We start from the raw sequence: 16,257 nt of genomic DNA on the forward strand, positions 1-16,257 counted from the left end.
CAGTGGGTTTCTGGAACTTCTATGGTACATTACAGCCAATAGCAGATCCGATTGCTGCTGGACATGGGAGGTATGAAGGTGGTGAATTTCTGGAGCTCCTGTGGTACATTACAACCAATAGGAGATGGGACTTCTGCTGGGGGTGGGGAGAAGGAGATAAAAGGAGGTAAGTTTCTGGAGCTCCTGTGCTTCTTTCCAGCCAAATGGAAGAAGTGGGAGATATAAAAGAGGTGAGTTGGCCACAGAGCCAATAAAAGGAAAAAGTAGCTGAAGTGAAGCAACCACTGTAGGAGTGGTCAGTGCATTAAGCGGGACTTTTAAAGATTTGGCTCAAGGGGTTGAATTACAACCTTAAAGCTCAATAGGCAGTCAGGGTTTGCAAGTTTGCAGATGATACAAAGGTAGGTGGAGGAAAGGTAGCGCTGAGGAAGCAGGGAGGGGGTAGAAGGAGAACAGGCAGAGAAGTGGCAAATGAAACACAATGTCAGAAAGTGCACAAACATGCACTTGGGTAGAAGAAATAAATGGACAGATTATTTTCTAAATGGGGATGAATTTAAAAACGTCCAGATGTAAAGGGACACGGGAAGGTAAACTTGTAGGTTGAGTTGGTAGTGAAGAATGCCAATGTAATGCTGGCATTCACTTCAATAGGGTAGAATGTATGAGCAGGGATGTGATGTTGAGGCTTTATAAAGCACTGGTGAGACCTCACGAAGCATTGTGAGCAGTTTTCAGCTCCTCATTTAAGAAAGCACTTGCTGATGTTAGAAGGATGATCCTGGGAATGAAAGGGTTGTCACATGAGGAGCATTTGACAGCTCTTGGCCTGTACTCATTGGAATTGAGGAGAACGAGGAGGTGATCTCATTGAAACATTTCGAATGTTGAAAGGCATGGACAGAGTAGATGTAGAAAGGTTGCTTTCTATGGAGGGAGAGTCTAGGACAAGTGGGCACAACTTCAGGATTGAAGGATATCCCCTTATAACAGAGATGCAGAGGAATTTTTTTCAGCAAAAGGGTGGTAAATCTGTGGAATTTGTTGCGACAGGTGGTTGTGGAGGCCAAGTCATTAAGTGTATTTAAGACAAAGATTAGCCGGGGTATCAAAGGTTATGGGGAGAAGGCTGGGCAGTGGGGCTGAGTGAGGGAAATGGATCATGATTGAATGGCAGGCAGACTCAATGGGCTGAATAGCCTATTTCTGCCCTGATGTCTTAGGGTCTTAATTGGGGGGGGGGGGGGGGAAGAGATTTAACAGGAACCTGAGACATAACTTTTTTTTTTACTCAGAGGGTGGCAGGAGTATAAAATGGGCTGCCAGAGGAGATGGCTGAGGCAGGTACTATTGAAAGAAAAAAATTGGACCAATCCAAGGGTAGGATGGATTTAGAAGCAAATGGGCCAAACATAGGCAGTTGGGACTAGTGTGGATGGCAAGTTGGGATGAAAGGCCTATTTCTATTCTGTATGCCTCTGAGACAACCTGCTGTCTCTTGAGACTACAATATATCTATTCATCTAAGGCAGTGGTTCTCAGCCTTTTTCTTTCCACTCACATCCCACCTTAAGCAATCCCTGACTAATCGCAGAGCACCGATGGCGTAGGGAACACAAAGTAAAGGAAAAAGGTTGAGGACCACTGATCGAAGGTAAGGAATGACCACTGTGAAGCCCTTCTGCAATTAATATTCCTACATATAAAAGACCACTTCAGAAGAGAGGGTGGGAAGTTAATCGGAGACCTATCACTGGGCTATTCTGAGATGCAAACTCAGCCTGCCCTATGCTTGGGGGTATTGAATAGCAAACAGACACCCCAAAGTAAAGGAAGTTAGGAGAAGCCAAAATGCTGTACTCACAAAGCAGTCTTTACAATTGCAGAAAAGTCAATACGCAAAGGCTCTGTCCCATGCCCTTGGGGTCGGATGACCTTCCCTGGTACCCCTGCTGCCACCTGTAAAAACACCAAGAAGTTTCATAGTGAAGACTCTTCAAGATAACAAAACACTCCAAGGGTTTTTCCCAAGAGCGTAAAGATATGCCACAGGTGCCTAATCTTTTATCGGGAATTCTGAAAACCAGCCATCTCCAAAAACTGGCCCTTTTGTTGGTAGATGACATAAAAAATGGAGTTTGGCACCAAACATGACCCAATGCGCCCCTTGCTCAACTCGCATGTATCCTGCCGTGTTCCGCTACTTTATAAGCGCCTCCGAATTGCCTATAATGACCCCTGTCCAGCATTACTGTGCTTTCAGTCAGCCACGTGACGGCTGAATGGCCTTTGTTGCTAACCATAATCCCCCATGCAGCTGAAAGCGCTGTATCAGCACCAGTGCAAGGGAACTGAGAAGGGGGCCATTTTCCTGGCGCTGGTACAGCAGGGTACGGGGGGAGAGGGAGGGGGGGGGGAGAGAAAGAGATGGCAGCGTGACTCAAGTGGGCGGGTGGGTGGGGGGAAGAGAGATGGTAGCATGACTCGGGTAAGAGAGACGTCAGTGCAACTTGAGTGGGCGAGGGGGGGAGAAGAGATGGCAGTGTAATTCGGGAGGGGTGTGGGGGGTGGATATAGCAGCACGACTTGGATGGGTTTAGAGGGACGTAAATCAAAATGATTCCAAAATCCAGAAGATTCCAAACAATGGCAGGTGTCTGGCCCCAATGATCCTGGATAAAAGATTAGGCACCTGTACTGTATGTATGAGGAGATATCAGGTTAGATGACCAAAACAACCGGTCTAAGGGATAGATTTTAAAGAGCTTTTTCTGGAAAGGCTGAACAATTTAGGGAGGGGTTTTCAGAGTTTAGGCTACTGGCAAATTAGTGCCTATAAATGCTGTGGCAATGAAATCTCAGGGTGCACATGACAGGATAACTAATTAACAAGATAAGAACCTATGGTATAATGACTACCTTGTCTTATTGGCAGGAAGCAGAATTGGAATTCAGAGATTATATTCTGGTTGGCTGCTAGTTGCTAGTGGAGTTAGGGCCACTTCTTTTTATGTTGTAAATTAATGATTTGGATGGTGGGATGAATGACTTTGTGGACACATTTGCAGATGATACAAAGGAAGTGATGGCCTTCATTGACATCCCTGCTCTGGTTCTCATTGATCCCCCCCTGCTCTGGTTCTCATTTGCTCCTCTGCTCTGGTTTTCATTGACCCCCGCCACCCCCCACCCCGCCCTGGTTTTCATTTGCTCCTCTGCTCTGGTTCTCATCGACTCTCCCTATTAAGTCACCTCTCATCCTTCATTTCTCCAAAGAAAAAAGCCCTAGCTCTGTTAACCTTGCTTCATAAGTCATGTTCCCCAGTCCAGGCCACCTCCTGGTAAATCTCCTCTACGTCCTTCCTGTAATGAGGCAACCAGAACTGAACACAATATTCCAAGTGTGATTTAGAGGCATTCAGTCATAATCCCATTGATGGTAGCTTCGCACCAATTGGCTCCTCAGCTAAGAGTTTTAGATGAATTTTGGCATCATTTTCAGAGCAGACATCGTGTGTTGAAGGGTCTGATCCTGCGGTGTACAATTCTTTGAAATTGTTTCTTCTGCATCAGGTTGGTCTTGGAACTGTAATCTGTCTTTCCATTGATTTGGCCTTGGAATTAGCCTGAAATGCAATCCTGCAAACGCTCAACAAGTTTATTTCAGGGGGACTGCTAGTTAAGTGGACAAGAAATAGTTCTTAAGGACAAACACTGGATTTCAGATATTAGCACAGCATAAATTCAGAACTGTGTTTATCTCTGTGGTTTTACAGGTGAAGACATGTTACATTAAACTCCGTATCTTAGCAGGCATGGCACATTACCTTATCATCCAGACTGAGATATCCAAAGGCAAAGCCCTCACACTCTACCCTTTGTGTTTCTCCACTCAGAGCGAGTGGGGTGAAGGAGACATTGATAATGACACACCCAAAGGCTGGAACGACCTGGGAACCAAAGCAAATTGTTAAAATCAGTAGATGTTAGTAAGGCCATGAGACGTAGGAGCATAACTAGGCTATTCAGCCTGTCGAGTCTATCCCACCATTCAATCATAAGCTGATCCATTTTTCCACTCGCCCTCACTGCCTGGTCTTCTCCCCAAAATCTTTGATGCCCTGGCTAATCAGAAACCTCTCAATCTCTGCCTTAAATACAGCCAATGACTTGGCCTCCACAACTGTTTAAGGCCTCAAATTCCAACGCACCTCTGCTCTAAGCAGTTGCCCTTCAATCCTGAAGTTGTGCTCTTGTCCTAGACTCTTCCACAAAATTCAAAATATTTAAATGAGATCCCCCCCCCCCAACCCATTCTCCTAAATTCCAATGAGTACAGGCCAAGAGCTGTCAAACGCTCCTTGTATGATAAACCTTTAATTCCTGGAATCATTTTTGTTACCTTCCTCTGAACCCTCTCTCATGCCAGCACATCCTTTCTTAAATGAGCCCAAAACTGCTCACAATAATCTAGTGAGGTCTCTCACCAGTGCCTTGTAAAGCCTCAACATCACAATGTTAGTCATACCAACGTTCTGCTCGTCCGCCAGCTTTTTAATAGCTGTTCTGTTTTTCACTTTATAAAAAATGTCTCAATATTTTCAAAAAGGTTTGAGAAGTATTTGACAATTGCCCTCCCAAAATGGAGACTAATTGCTTTCCCTCAGGGTTCCCACTGATCATGCTCCAAATAACTCTTCTTGAATTGTCCAAACTGACAAAGCTGCCCTGGCTACCACTGAACACTTCTAATTTGTGTTAAAATTGGAATTTTTAAGTTCCAATTTTAACCTAACCAAATCTGGGAGAGCACCAGATTTGGGTCTGTTCTTACCTTATGTCCAGATCTACAGAGAGCTCCTGCTGTAATTCCATTGAGCAACATGGTTTAAAACTGGGAATCTGCCACATTGATACCACTGGATTCTCATTGCTGATCTTTCTCTCTTGAGTGGAAAATATATCCTACCATTCAATCCTAAAGTATAATTGGCATATCGACAAATGTTAAAATTTGATACCCCCCCCATTTCCTTGTCTATTAAGACATTCAGGCCCTTTTGACCCAAGAGCCTGAGCTGCCCAATGACACCCAATTGACCTACAACACCGGTATGTTTTGAATGGGGAGGAAACCCACACAGACATGGGGAGAACTCCTTACAGAGAGCACAGGATTTGAACCTAGGTCCTGGTTGCTGGCTGCGCTAACCACAACGTCTCCTCTCCAATTTATATTATTGCCTAGACTAAACTCCTTTCTGCTTGAAGTACCTGCTGAATAATTTCAGGACCAATGCCTTTCCACAATTGCCTTGACCTTTTGCTTCTTTTCCTTCTCTACAACATCCTTGTTCTCATATCCAGTGTAACTTGCCTCATAAATACTTAGCCCACAGAAACATGAACTTTGGTCCAACTTGTCCATGCTAACCAAGTTGTCCATCTAAACTCGTCCGGATTGCTTCATATCCCTCCAAGCCTTTCCCATTCTGAGAAATGGCAGATGAACTGAATTGGCATTTTGCATCATTTTTCACTGTGGAAGGCACCTTTAATGCCAGAAATCTGAGAGTCAAGCAGTAGAGCTGAGTGTAATCACTATTACTAAGGAGAAGGTGCTTGGGAAGGTGAAGTGTGCAAAGCTGGATAGGTCACCTGGACTAGATGGACTACACCCTGAAAGAGATTGAGGATGCATTAGTGGTGATCTTTCAGAACTCACTAGGGTCAGGAGTGGATCCAGAGGGCTGTAAAATTCCAAGAGGGAAAAAATGGGAAATTATAGGCCACTCAGCCTGATTTCAGTGGTTGGTGAGATTCTCGAGTCGATTATTAAGGATAATAATCTAGCCACACCTAGATTCTATCACCAATGTGTATATGTACAGATTGTAGTGTAGGATGACTGTGATTGGCTGAGAGTGTAGCCACACCTAGATTCTATCACCAATGTGTCTATGTACAGATTGTAGTGTAGGATGACTGTGATTGGCTGAGAGTGTAGCCACACCTAGATTCTATCACCAATGTGTCTATGTACAGATTGTAGTGTAGGATGACTGTGATTGGCTGAGAGTGTAGCCACACCTAGATTCTATCACCAATGTGTCTATGTACAGATTGTAGTGTAGGATGACTGTGATTGGCTGAGAGTGTAGCCACACCTAGATTCTATCACCAATGTGTCTATGTACAGATTGTAGTGTAGGATGACTGTGATTGGCTGAGAGTGTAGCCACACCTAGATTCTATCACCAATGTGTCTATGTACAGATTGTAGTGTAGGATGACTGTGATTGGCTGAGAGTGTAGCCACACCTAGATTCTATCACCAATGTGTCTATGTACAGATTGTAGTGTAGGATGACTGTGATTGGCTGAGAGTGTAACCACACCTAGATTCTATCACCAATGTGTCTATGTACAGATTGTAGTGTAGGATGACTGTGATTGGCTGAGAGTGTAGCCACACCTAGATTCTATCACCAATGTGTATATGTACAGATTGTAGTGTAGGATGACTGTGATTGGCTGAGAGTGTAGCCACACCTAGATTCTATCACCAATGTGTCTATGTACAGATTGTAGTGTAGGATGACTGTGATTGGCTGAGAGTGTAGCCACACCTAGATTCTATCACCAATGTGTATATGTACAGATTGTAGTGTAGGATGACTGTGATTGGCTGAGAGTGTAGCCACACCTACTGGCAGGTCTTAAAGGATTGCTCCTAGCCAGACCAGGTCATTCTGGACTGGTCGACCTACATGTGTAATGCTCCAGTCTTTTAGTTAATAAAAGCCTTGGTTTGGATCAATAAGTCTTTGGTTCTTTCGATGCGGTCGACAGACACATTTCTACATGGGGAGAAAATTCAGAAAACAGAGGTCCAGTGGGACTTGGGAGTCCTACTGCAGGTTGAGTCAGTAGTAAAGAAGGTAAATGCAATGTTAGTGTTAATTTTGAGAAGACTGGAATATAAAAGCTAATGGAGAGGCTTCATAGGGCATTGGTCCGATCACATATGGAGTATTGTGAGGGGCTTTGGGCCCCATATTTACAAAAAGGTATGATGGCATTGGAGAGGGTCCAGAGGAGGTTTATGAGAATGATCCCAGAGATGAGAGGGTTAACGTATGACAGCTCTGGGCCTGTATTTACTGGAGTTTAGAATGAGGGGGTTCTCATTGTAACCTACCGATATTGAAAGGGCTGGATAGAGTGGACGTGGAGAAGGTATCTCCAATAGCTGGATAGGCTGAGACCAGAGAGCACAGCCTTAGAATAAAAGGACATCCCCTTGGAAGAGAGTTGAGATGAAATGTCTTCAGCCAGTGGGAGGTGAATCTGCAGAATTTGTTGCTATAGACAGCTGTGGAGGTCGTTATTTGAAATATTTACATTGGAGGTTAATAAGTTCTTGATTAGTATTAAAGAGGATGGAGCGGAGACAACGCTGGTGGAAGCGTTCTAGGAGCCGTAGGTGGTGCCGGTAGAGGACCCATGATTCGGAGCCGAACAGGAGTGTGGGTATGACAACGGCTCTGTATACGCTTATCTTTGTGAGGTTTTTCAGTTGGTTGCTTTTCCAGACTCATTTGTGTAGTCTTCCAAAGGCGCTATTTGCCTTGGCGAGTCTGTTGTCTATCTCATTGTCGATCCTTGCATCTGATGAAATGGTGCAGCCGAGATAGGTAAACTGGTTGACCGTTTTGAGTTTTGTGTGCCCGATGGAGATGTGGGGGGGCTGGTAGTCATGGTGGGGAGCTGGCTGATGGAGGACCTCAGCTCCATCCTCAACATCCATTGGAGCGCTTTCATCCCTAACGTCGAAGTACTCGAGATGGCAGAGGTCGACAGCATCGAGTCCACGCTGCTGAAGATCCAGCTGCACTGGATGGGTCACGTCTCCAGAATGGAGGACCATCGCCTTCCCAAGATCGTGTTATATGGCGAGCTCTCCACTGGCCACCGTGACAGAGGTGCACCAAAGAAAAGGTACAAGGACTGCCTAAAGAAATCTCTTGGTGCCTGCCACATTGACCACCGCCAGTGGGCTGATAACGCCTCAAACCGTGCATCTTGGCGCCTCACAGTTTGGCAGGCAGCAACCTCCTTTGAAGAAGACTGCAGAGCCCACCTCACTGACAAAAGGCAAAGGAGGAAAAACCCAACACCCAACCCCAACCAACCAATTTTCCCCTGCAACCGCTGCAACCGTGTCCGCCTGTCCCGCATCGGACTTGTCAGCCACAAACGAGCCTGCAGCTGACGTGGACTTTTTACCCCCTCCATAAATCTTCGTCCGCGAAGCCAAGCCAAAGAAGAAAGAAGTATTAAAGAATACACAGGGAAGGCCAAAGTATGGGGCTGGGAGAAAAAAAAATACATCACTCATGATGCGAATGGTGGAATAGACTCAATGGGCCGACAGCCTAATTCTTATAGTCTTATTGTCCATGTACCTGTCTAAATGTGTTTTAAATGTTGCTTGGAGTGCCCACTACCATTTCCTATGACAGCTCGTTGCATATACCCAGCACCCTCTGCGTGAAAAGGTACAACTCTGATTCATTTTATAACTTTCCCCTCTTCACCTTAAATCTATGCTTTCAAATTCTAGATTCCCCCACCCTGGGGAAAAGAGTGTGACTATTTTCCTTATCTCTGTCCCCTATGATTTTTATACAGCTCTGTAGGATCATCCCTCAGCCTTCTGCAGGGAGAAAAGTCGCAACCCATCCATCCTCTCCTTTTTACTGAAGTCCACCAGTCCCAGTAACAGCCACCTGAATCTTTTCTCCGTCCTTACCAGCTTAAGGCAGGAACTTCAAAAGGGTGGGGGGGGTGTAAAGGAGAAAATCAAGAACTCCATATTGATAATGACCCTGGTGCTGCAGTGCCATCCTCTTTGATGCATGGCACTGGAGATGCAGGCATTGGAATCTGGAGCGAACACAATCTGCGAGAGGAACTTAGCGGGTCGCGTGCATCAGTGGGAGAAACAGACTGGTCAACATTCCAGGATATCTTGATGAAGGGTTCAGATTCCAAACGTTACCCATTTTTTCTCCCACTGATTCTGAATTCCTCAAGCAGATTATTTGTTGATACATGATATTTCTTTCTTCAATATGTTCCACTGCATCTTCCTGACAATTACTGGACCCAGTAGCCACTCACCATCTGTCTCGGAGTCACATAATATGGATAATCTGCTGCAATGCCCTCATGAATCCGTAGCACCACAGAAATCAGATCACTCTTTAACTTCACATCGTTCTCTTCCTCTGGCTCCTCCTCTTCTAAGTCCTAGTTAATGCAGAAATGAAAAAAAAGGAAACCAATGTTTTTCCCTGAAAGTCATTTCAATATCCGTGCACAGCCATCCCCATTGGTACTTGCTTAGATGTACCGGTAGAGATACAGAGATGGATGTAACCCTTCAGGGAAATTTCCTCTAATTCAGCAATGCCGCATTATTAAATGCCCATTGGAACAAGAGAAAATTATTGGGCAAATCCAAGTTTGAACTTGAGCAAAAACTATATCGTATGGCACATGCCAGGAGAATGAGAAATTCAGACAAGTCAAAAGATGTATACCACCAGCAGATGAGGATCCAGAAAGGGAGCTGACATTGAAAGCAAAAGGCACAGAGATTCTGGCAGGAGGCATTCAGGATTGCTCTTGTTAAGATGTTTTAATGGAACAGAGATGACAGAACTTGTAAATTGTAGAATGGTCTGAAATTTGAAGTATTATTGTCTTGTGGAACTCTGGAATATTATAATCTTTGCTCTGTGAACTCATGAGTATTAATGTCACGTACTGTGATAACTTGAACATAGAACTTAGTATATCCTCTGGTGTTTGGCATTTCTGCCCTGGAAAAAAGGCACTTGCTGTCCATCTTATCTATGCCTCTCATAATCTTGCAGACCTCTATTAAGTCTTCTCTCATCCTTCTATGCTCCAAAGAGAAAAGTCCCAGCTTTGCTAACCTTGCCCCATAAGATTTATTTTCCAATTCAGGTATCATCTTGGTAGATCTCAGTAAATCTCCATAGCATCCACATCCTTCCTGTAATGAGGTGACCAGAACTGAACACAATGCTCTAAGTGTGGTCACATCAGAGTAGAGTTGCAACATGACCGTTAGGGAGCATTAGTTCAATCTATCCTTCTTTATCTCCCTCTACTTCTCCTGACGACAAGTCCTCTGCAGCTGACAAGTTTCCACTTTCCCCCGTGGGAACCAGCTCCATTTACATCGCAGTCATTCATGGTTTTCGTCGTATCCCTTTGCTCTCTTTCAAGATTTCTTTTATTGCCATGTAATATGACACGAAATTCCCTTTTGTCTGCCTTAAGGCAAAGAGTTGCCATTAGCATTACCTGGTGGCCCTTTCAGTAAGAGAAAAAGACGCAAAAGAGAATCCCTTCATTGTCACTGAGTGTCTGTGGTTTCACCTCCAGCACTTTCACAGCCTCTGCAGCTGGCATTCGATGCATTGGCAGCCAAAGCTCTAGAGCCAAACCTCTGACACGATCAGGAAGCTTTCAGCACCCGAGACTTTCAGAAGCCCTTTATGCCCTCAGCACTCTCTCAAATCCCAGTTCGAATACCTGGTTCTTCACCCTATCCAATTTCTGACAACTAAAATAAGGATCTTTTCCTGGTTTTGATGAAGGGCGGCCAATCTGAATTGTTAACCATTTCTCTCTCCACACTGACACTGAGATGCTTCTGCTCGGAGGGAGGGTCACTGAGCCGAAACATCGACTGGTTTCTCATACCCTAGGCACTGCCAACCTGGCTGAATTATTGCAGCTTCTCTGTTTTCATTTCAGACCCCACAAATTGCAATGTTCTTTGTTTTCCCTTTCTCTCTTCAGAGCGGCCCATCTGGTAGAGCCTCACAGCTCCAGCGTCCTGGGTTCAATCCTGCCCTCTGGTGTTGTTTATGTAGACTTTACATGTTTCTTCCTGGGAGCAAGGAGGCGTCCTCCAGATACTCCACTTCCCTCCCACTTTCCAAAGATGTGTGGCTAGGTAGGTGCGCACCAGACTACGGACTGGTGGAGGCTGGCTGAAGGGGTACCAGGTATTGGAACCGGGATGAAAAGGGTGCTGAGGGTTTTCTGATCAATGGACTGCTGATGGTTTGGATTGAAGGCTATGTGGCTATGGAGGCTGCGGGAGCGCTGGAGGTGAATCCATAGGCACTCAGTGACTCTGAGTGGACTCTCTTTTGCTTCTCTTTCTCGGACTGTAAGGAGTGCTGGGTAATTTCTGCTGATGGCAAATCTTTGCTTGCCTTATGGCTGACTAAAGGAAATTTTGTGTAAAATTATATTTTCTGTTTTATTACATGACAATAAAAGAATCTTAATTATTTGTTCCTGATGTGTTGGTAAGGGGTAGAATCTGGGAGAGGGTTGAAAGGATTGTCGGAAGCAGAAAATAGAATTAGCAAAGAATGTAATTTGGTGCTGATGTAGCACATGAACTCAGTTGGCTGTAGGGCCCACTGTGTTACACATAAAGGTGTCTGACTACAATTACACAATGTCTTGTTGAGGCCACAGCTGGAGTATTGTGCATAAGTTAGGTCTCTTTACCCAAGAAGGGAATAGAGGACGTCTGAGATGATGGCAAAAATTCAGAATGCTATCCCTATATATTTTTTCTATTGAGAAGAATCAGACAGAAACCCATTCAAACATAAACAGTCTCCGGGGGATTGACATGGTGTGGTTGTTTCATATATACACGTATATAAGGCCTCTTCGCTCCCTTTCCACTGGGATGATACACGAGTGTGAGATCACATATCACCAGATACAAGGATAGATTCTTTCCTGCTGTTATCAGACTCCTGAATGAACCTCTCACTAGTTAAACTATGCTGTCTTTGTTCAGTCACAACGGATCTCTCTCTGTAACTCTGCATTTCTGTACTTGTACTGTACATGAGATGTCTACTAGTCCACTCACAAAATGACTTCTATCATGGCATCTAGGTACGTGTGACAATAAACGTGAACTTGAACTTGTTTCATCTGGATGAGTCAAAGATAAAGTTCAGGTTTATTGCCAGAGCACATTCATGACATCATGTACAACCCCGAGATTCTTTTCCTGAGGGCCACTTATTGGTAGTGCAATGCACTGTACTCAAGAAACAATGCATCTAGAAAAGAGAGAAATGTAAACGAACTGACTGCAATACAGAACATTAATGTTCAATAATAAGCAATGTGCAAGTATGAGTCCTTAAATGAGCAAGAATCTAGGCTCATGGTCTCAAAACAAGGGGTACGCCATTTACTACTGAATATTTTCTTCACTTGAGAGGTGGTAAATCTTTGTATTTCTCTACCCCAAAGGGCTGCAGGAGCTCAGACACTGAATTAATTCAGAAGATTTTGGCATCTTCAAGGAGTCAGAGGGTTTGGGGTAATGGTGATGTTAGAAGAGCTGCCATGATTTGAGGGGCTGAGGGTCTTTCTCCTTCTTTTGTTTCTCTGTTCTGACTCCAGGTTCCCACTGGACAATACATGAGACAAAGACATGCAGTTCTGGTCTCCTGACTTGAGGAAGGATGGACTGGCTTTGGAGGCAGTGCAGAGGAGATTCACCAGGTTGATTCCAGAGATGAGAGGGTTGGGCTATGAGGAGAGATTGAGCCGTCTGGGACTGTATGTGCTGGAATTTAGAAGAATGAGAGGGAATCTTATTGAAATGTGTGAAATTATGAAAGGTAGGCAAGATAGAGGTCGGTAAGTTGTTTCCACAAGTAGATGTGACTAAAACTCAGACGAAGCCTCAAGATTCAGGGAAGTATTTTTTTGGAAAAATTATTTAAGATTAAATTACCATTGGATCCATTAATTTTTTTTGTTGGGTTATATTGTATCTTTAATTGGTTTAGGGCTGGACAAGTTTCAGATGGTGTTTGTTCGTTTAGCATTGGCGGTAGCGCGGAAATGTAATGCAATTACTTGGAAAGACAATGTGGAAGTAAATATAGCCTACTGGCATAATGAGTTGAGATCTTGTATTTACATGGAGGAAATAACATATATTTTGCATGAATATTATTCATTTTTTGTTCAGATGGGGTCACCTTATTTGGAATTTATGGGGTTTGAAGTATTTTATTTTTTTATATTGTAAGTTTGATATATCATAGAGCGTATTTAAGTAATTAACTGATATATGGTTTTTTTTTTGTTCCCCTTGTGGGGTCTGTTGTGGGACAGGGGTGGGGGGGGGTGAGTGGTTTTGTTTATTTTATTTTAGTTTGTCTTGCTATTTGGTTTTTTTAATATATGCATTTTAAAATTAAAAATAAAGTTTTCAAAAAAAAATTCAGGGAAGTAGATTCAGGATGGAGATAAGGAGGAACTGCTTTTGCCAGAGGGCAGTGAATCTATGGAATTCACTGCCCATTGAAGCAGTGGAGGTGACCTCAGTAGATATATTTAAGACAAGGTTGGATAGATTTTTACATATTGGGGAAATTAAGGGATGTGGGGAAAAGGCAGGTAGGCAGAGATGAGCCGGTCATCAGATCAGCCATGATCACATTGAATGGGGGAGTAGGCTCGACGGGCCACATGGCCTACTCCTGCTCCTGTTTCTTATGCAACTCTGTGTGTGGCACTAGTCCCTGCTAGATCTGATTTCACTGAACCAACAATTAAACTCCACCCAAACTCGTGGTCCATGAATCTTACACATTCCGGCTGGAGGTCCAAAGAGTTGCTCTCAACACTGTTGGGTATCGAGTCCCAGTTCGTGGCACGATTACTCTCGCTGGTTGGGGCACTGGTGCTGATGACCTCGGTTCCACTTTCATCCTTCAGTGGGAACTCCTGCCCGTATGATATCAACAGGTCGACCAGCTGCAAATCCTCCGGATCTAGGTTGAACGTCTCCCAGTCTAGTCTGATATCTAGGAATATTTGATAAATTTAAAATAGCTTTTTAATTAAAGTGATTGATTTGTTGAAACAGCACAAGTTACTTCTTTTTGAATAAAGTGGATGCCATTGGATGCCAGGTGGTTTTGTGCAGTCCTAGCCTGTTCGATGACAGACATGATTAGGCCCCCTGACCCTTCACTCCCCCCCCCACCCACTATTTTATTTGGGCACCTGCCTACATTTTGTCCATACCTTGATGAAGGGAATAGACTCAAACTGTTGGTTATGTATCATTATCTTTGCTGTATAAAGTGCACTGTTTGGCCTGTTCAGTTTCTCCAGCGTCGTGTTTTTACTTCAATCAGTGTTTGCAGGCATTTGTATTTTACTCAGGTGTGGGCTCTCATTCATTCCTATGTATGTCTGAAGTCAGGACAACCAGGGACACGCAAAGGCATATCTTTGAACAACACTGCCGGCACAGGACTTCCCTGGTCAGAGGGCAAAGGGAAATGTTTCCTCCTATCTCCTTTGATTGATAGATTGGTCCAACCCCCCCCCCCCCCCCCCCACCCTTGATTGTGACCAAATTCTACAAGCATGTCCTTTGTGATGGTTGGCACAATTCTACACCTTCTACCTCATAAATCCAGGGGCCTGGGTTTAATCCTGACCTTACGTTTCTGTCCATGTGGAGTTTGTATGGTCTCCCTGATTGTGTGGATGTCCTTTGGGTCAGGGTTATGGTTGTTCCAGTTTCCTCCCCTGTCCAAAAATGTAGGGTTGGTAGTTTACTGTCCCCAGTAGGGTCAAAACACAAGATCACAAGATATAGGAGCAGACGTGGGCTCATTGGCAGTGAATCTGCTCCACCTTTCTAATCATGAACTGATCCATCCTCCCACTCAGTCCTCCTCCCTGCCTTGACTAATCCAATACCCATCAATCTCTACACCCAATGACCTCGCTTCTACAGCTGCCTGTGGCAACAAGTTTCGCAGACTCATGACCCTCTGACGAAAGAATTTTTTCCACATCTCTGTTTTAAATTGACACTCTTTTATATATGTTTTATAATATAAGAATCTGGGAGTACTTGGTGGGTATGTGGAAGAACAAATTGGGTTAGGGTAGGATTAGTGGTAATGGTGTGGAATAGTTGGTGCAGGCTCAGTGGACTGTGAGTTTTCATGCCACATCTCTCAATGGCGCTACTCTGAACATCTTTTGTTTGTGTCCATATCAATAATTGGATCGAGGAGTGAATAGTGTGGAGCTACGTGCTTGGAATGGAAACAGAAAAAAAAGGGGTATCTTAAATATATCTAAGAACTGGCCAAAGTAGGAAAGAAGATTAGAAGAGGACAAAGGGGTCAAATGGATTTCAATATCAATAGAAATTGGTGAGACCACACTGCATTGTTTTGATCACCCAGCCATATGAAAGATATCATTAAGCCCAAAAGGGTGCAGAAAAGATTCATGAAAATGTTGCCCGAGACTGGGGTGGGGAGTGGGGGAATATTTTATAAGATGAGGCTGGAGAAACTGGGACTCTTCTTCCTGGAGCATTGGAAGCTAAACGGGGAACATAGAAAGACATAGGTCAGGTAAAAAGATGGATTTTCCCCCCAGGTTAGGGACATTGAGGTGGAAACACTGCGTAACTGCCTAATGCTGCAAAGGTGAATGTATTGCATGGCTGGCCCGCCCTTGTACCTATAACTCCTCCCCTCGGAATTCCCATAAAGGCAGTTACGCCCAAACCCCTCCCTCAGCACCTGCCTTGCAACTGGGCCAGCAACATGTGAGACATGTCTGCAGTTAATGGTGATTAAAGCCTATTAATCATGACTTCTAGTCCGATGCAAGTCATTTATAAACCTAGAGGGCATAGATTTAAAGTGAAAGGGGTAAGTTTAAAAGGAACCTGAGAGACATCTTCTTCACACCCAGGGTGGTGGGTATGAGGAACAAGATGCCAAAGGAAGTGGTAGAAGTCATCGACAATTGTAATGTTCAAAAGACAATTCGTGGATAGGAAAGGTTTAGTGGGATGTGGGCCAAATGCAGGCAAATGAAACCAGCTTGGTCAACATGGCTAGGAAGGGTCAAAGGGGCTTTTCCCACACTATAGAACTCTCGGATTTTATGACCTATAAAAGCAGAGAACATTTTGTTGTTTGTTTTAAAAACACAAATAATTTTTCCTTGAATGTGGGGATGGAGGGCACAGGCTCGTGGGCTGGAAAGTACTGCTAAATTTAGACAGTGGGTGTGGGGCTTGGGGTGGGGGGAGAGGTGGAGGAGGACTCCAGT

At 44.2% G+C, this 16,257-nt stretch overlaps 1 protein-coding gene across 3 annotated transcripts in view; it reads right to left on the reverse strand.

The window, feature by feature from the left end:
* The window catches only part of dlec1 (DLEC1 cilia and flagella associated protein), a 191,340-nt gene that overhangs the window by 23,899 nt on the left and 151,184 nt on the right, over positions 1 to 16,257 (reverse strand). For all 3 annotated transcript variants that reach the window (XM_069914929.1, XM_069914926.1, XM_069914927.1), the window contains 4 exons: positions 13,750 to 13,967; positions 9,187 to 9,315; positions 3,828 to 3,950; positions 1,865 to 1,959 (listed from right to left, as the gene is read on the reverse strand). In XM_069914929.1, the coding sequence (XP_069771030.1) occupies positions 1,865 to 1,959; positions 3,828 to 3,950; positions 9,187 to 9,315; positions 13,750 to 13,967 (565 nt within the window). The remainder of the gene's footprint in view (positions 1 to 1,864; positions 1,960 to 3,827; positions 3,951 to 9,186; positions 9,316 to 13,749; positions 13,968 to 16,257) is intronic.

Source organism: Narcine bancroftii, chromosome 1 (genome assembly GCF_036971445.1).
Source record: "Narcine bancroftii isolate sNarBan1 chromosome 1, sNarBan1.hap1, whole genome shotgun sequence".
In the NCBI taxonomy this organism is placed as follows: Eukaryota; Metazoa; Chordata; class Chondrichthyes; order Torpediniformes; family Narcinidae; genus Narcine; species Narcine bancroftii.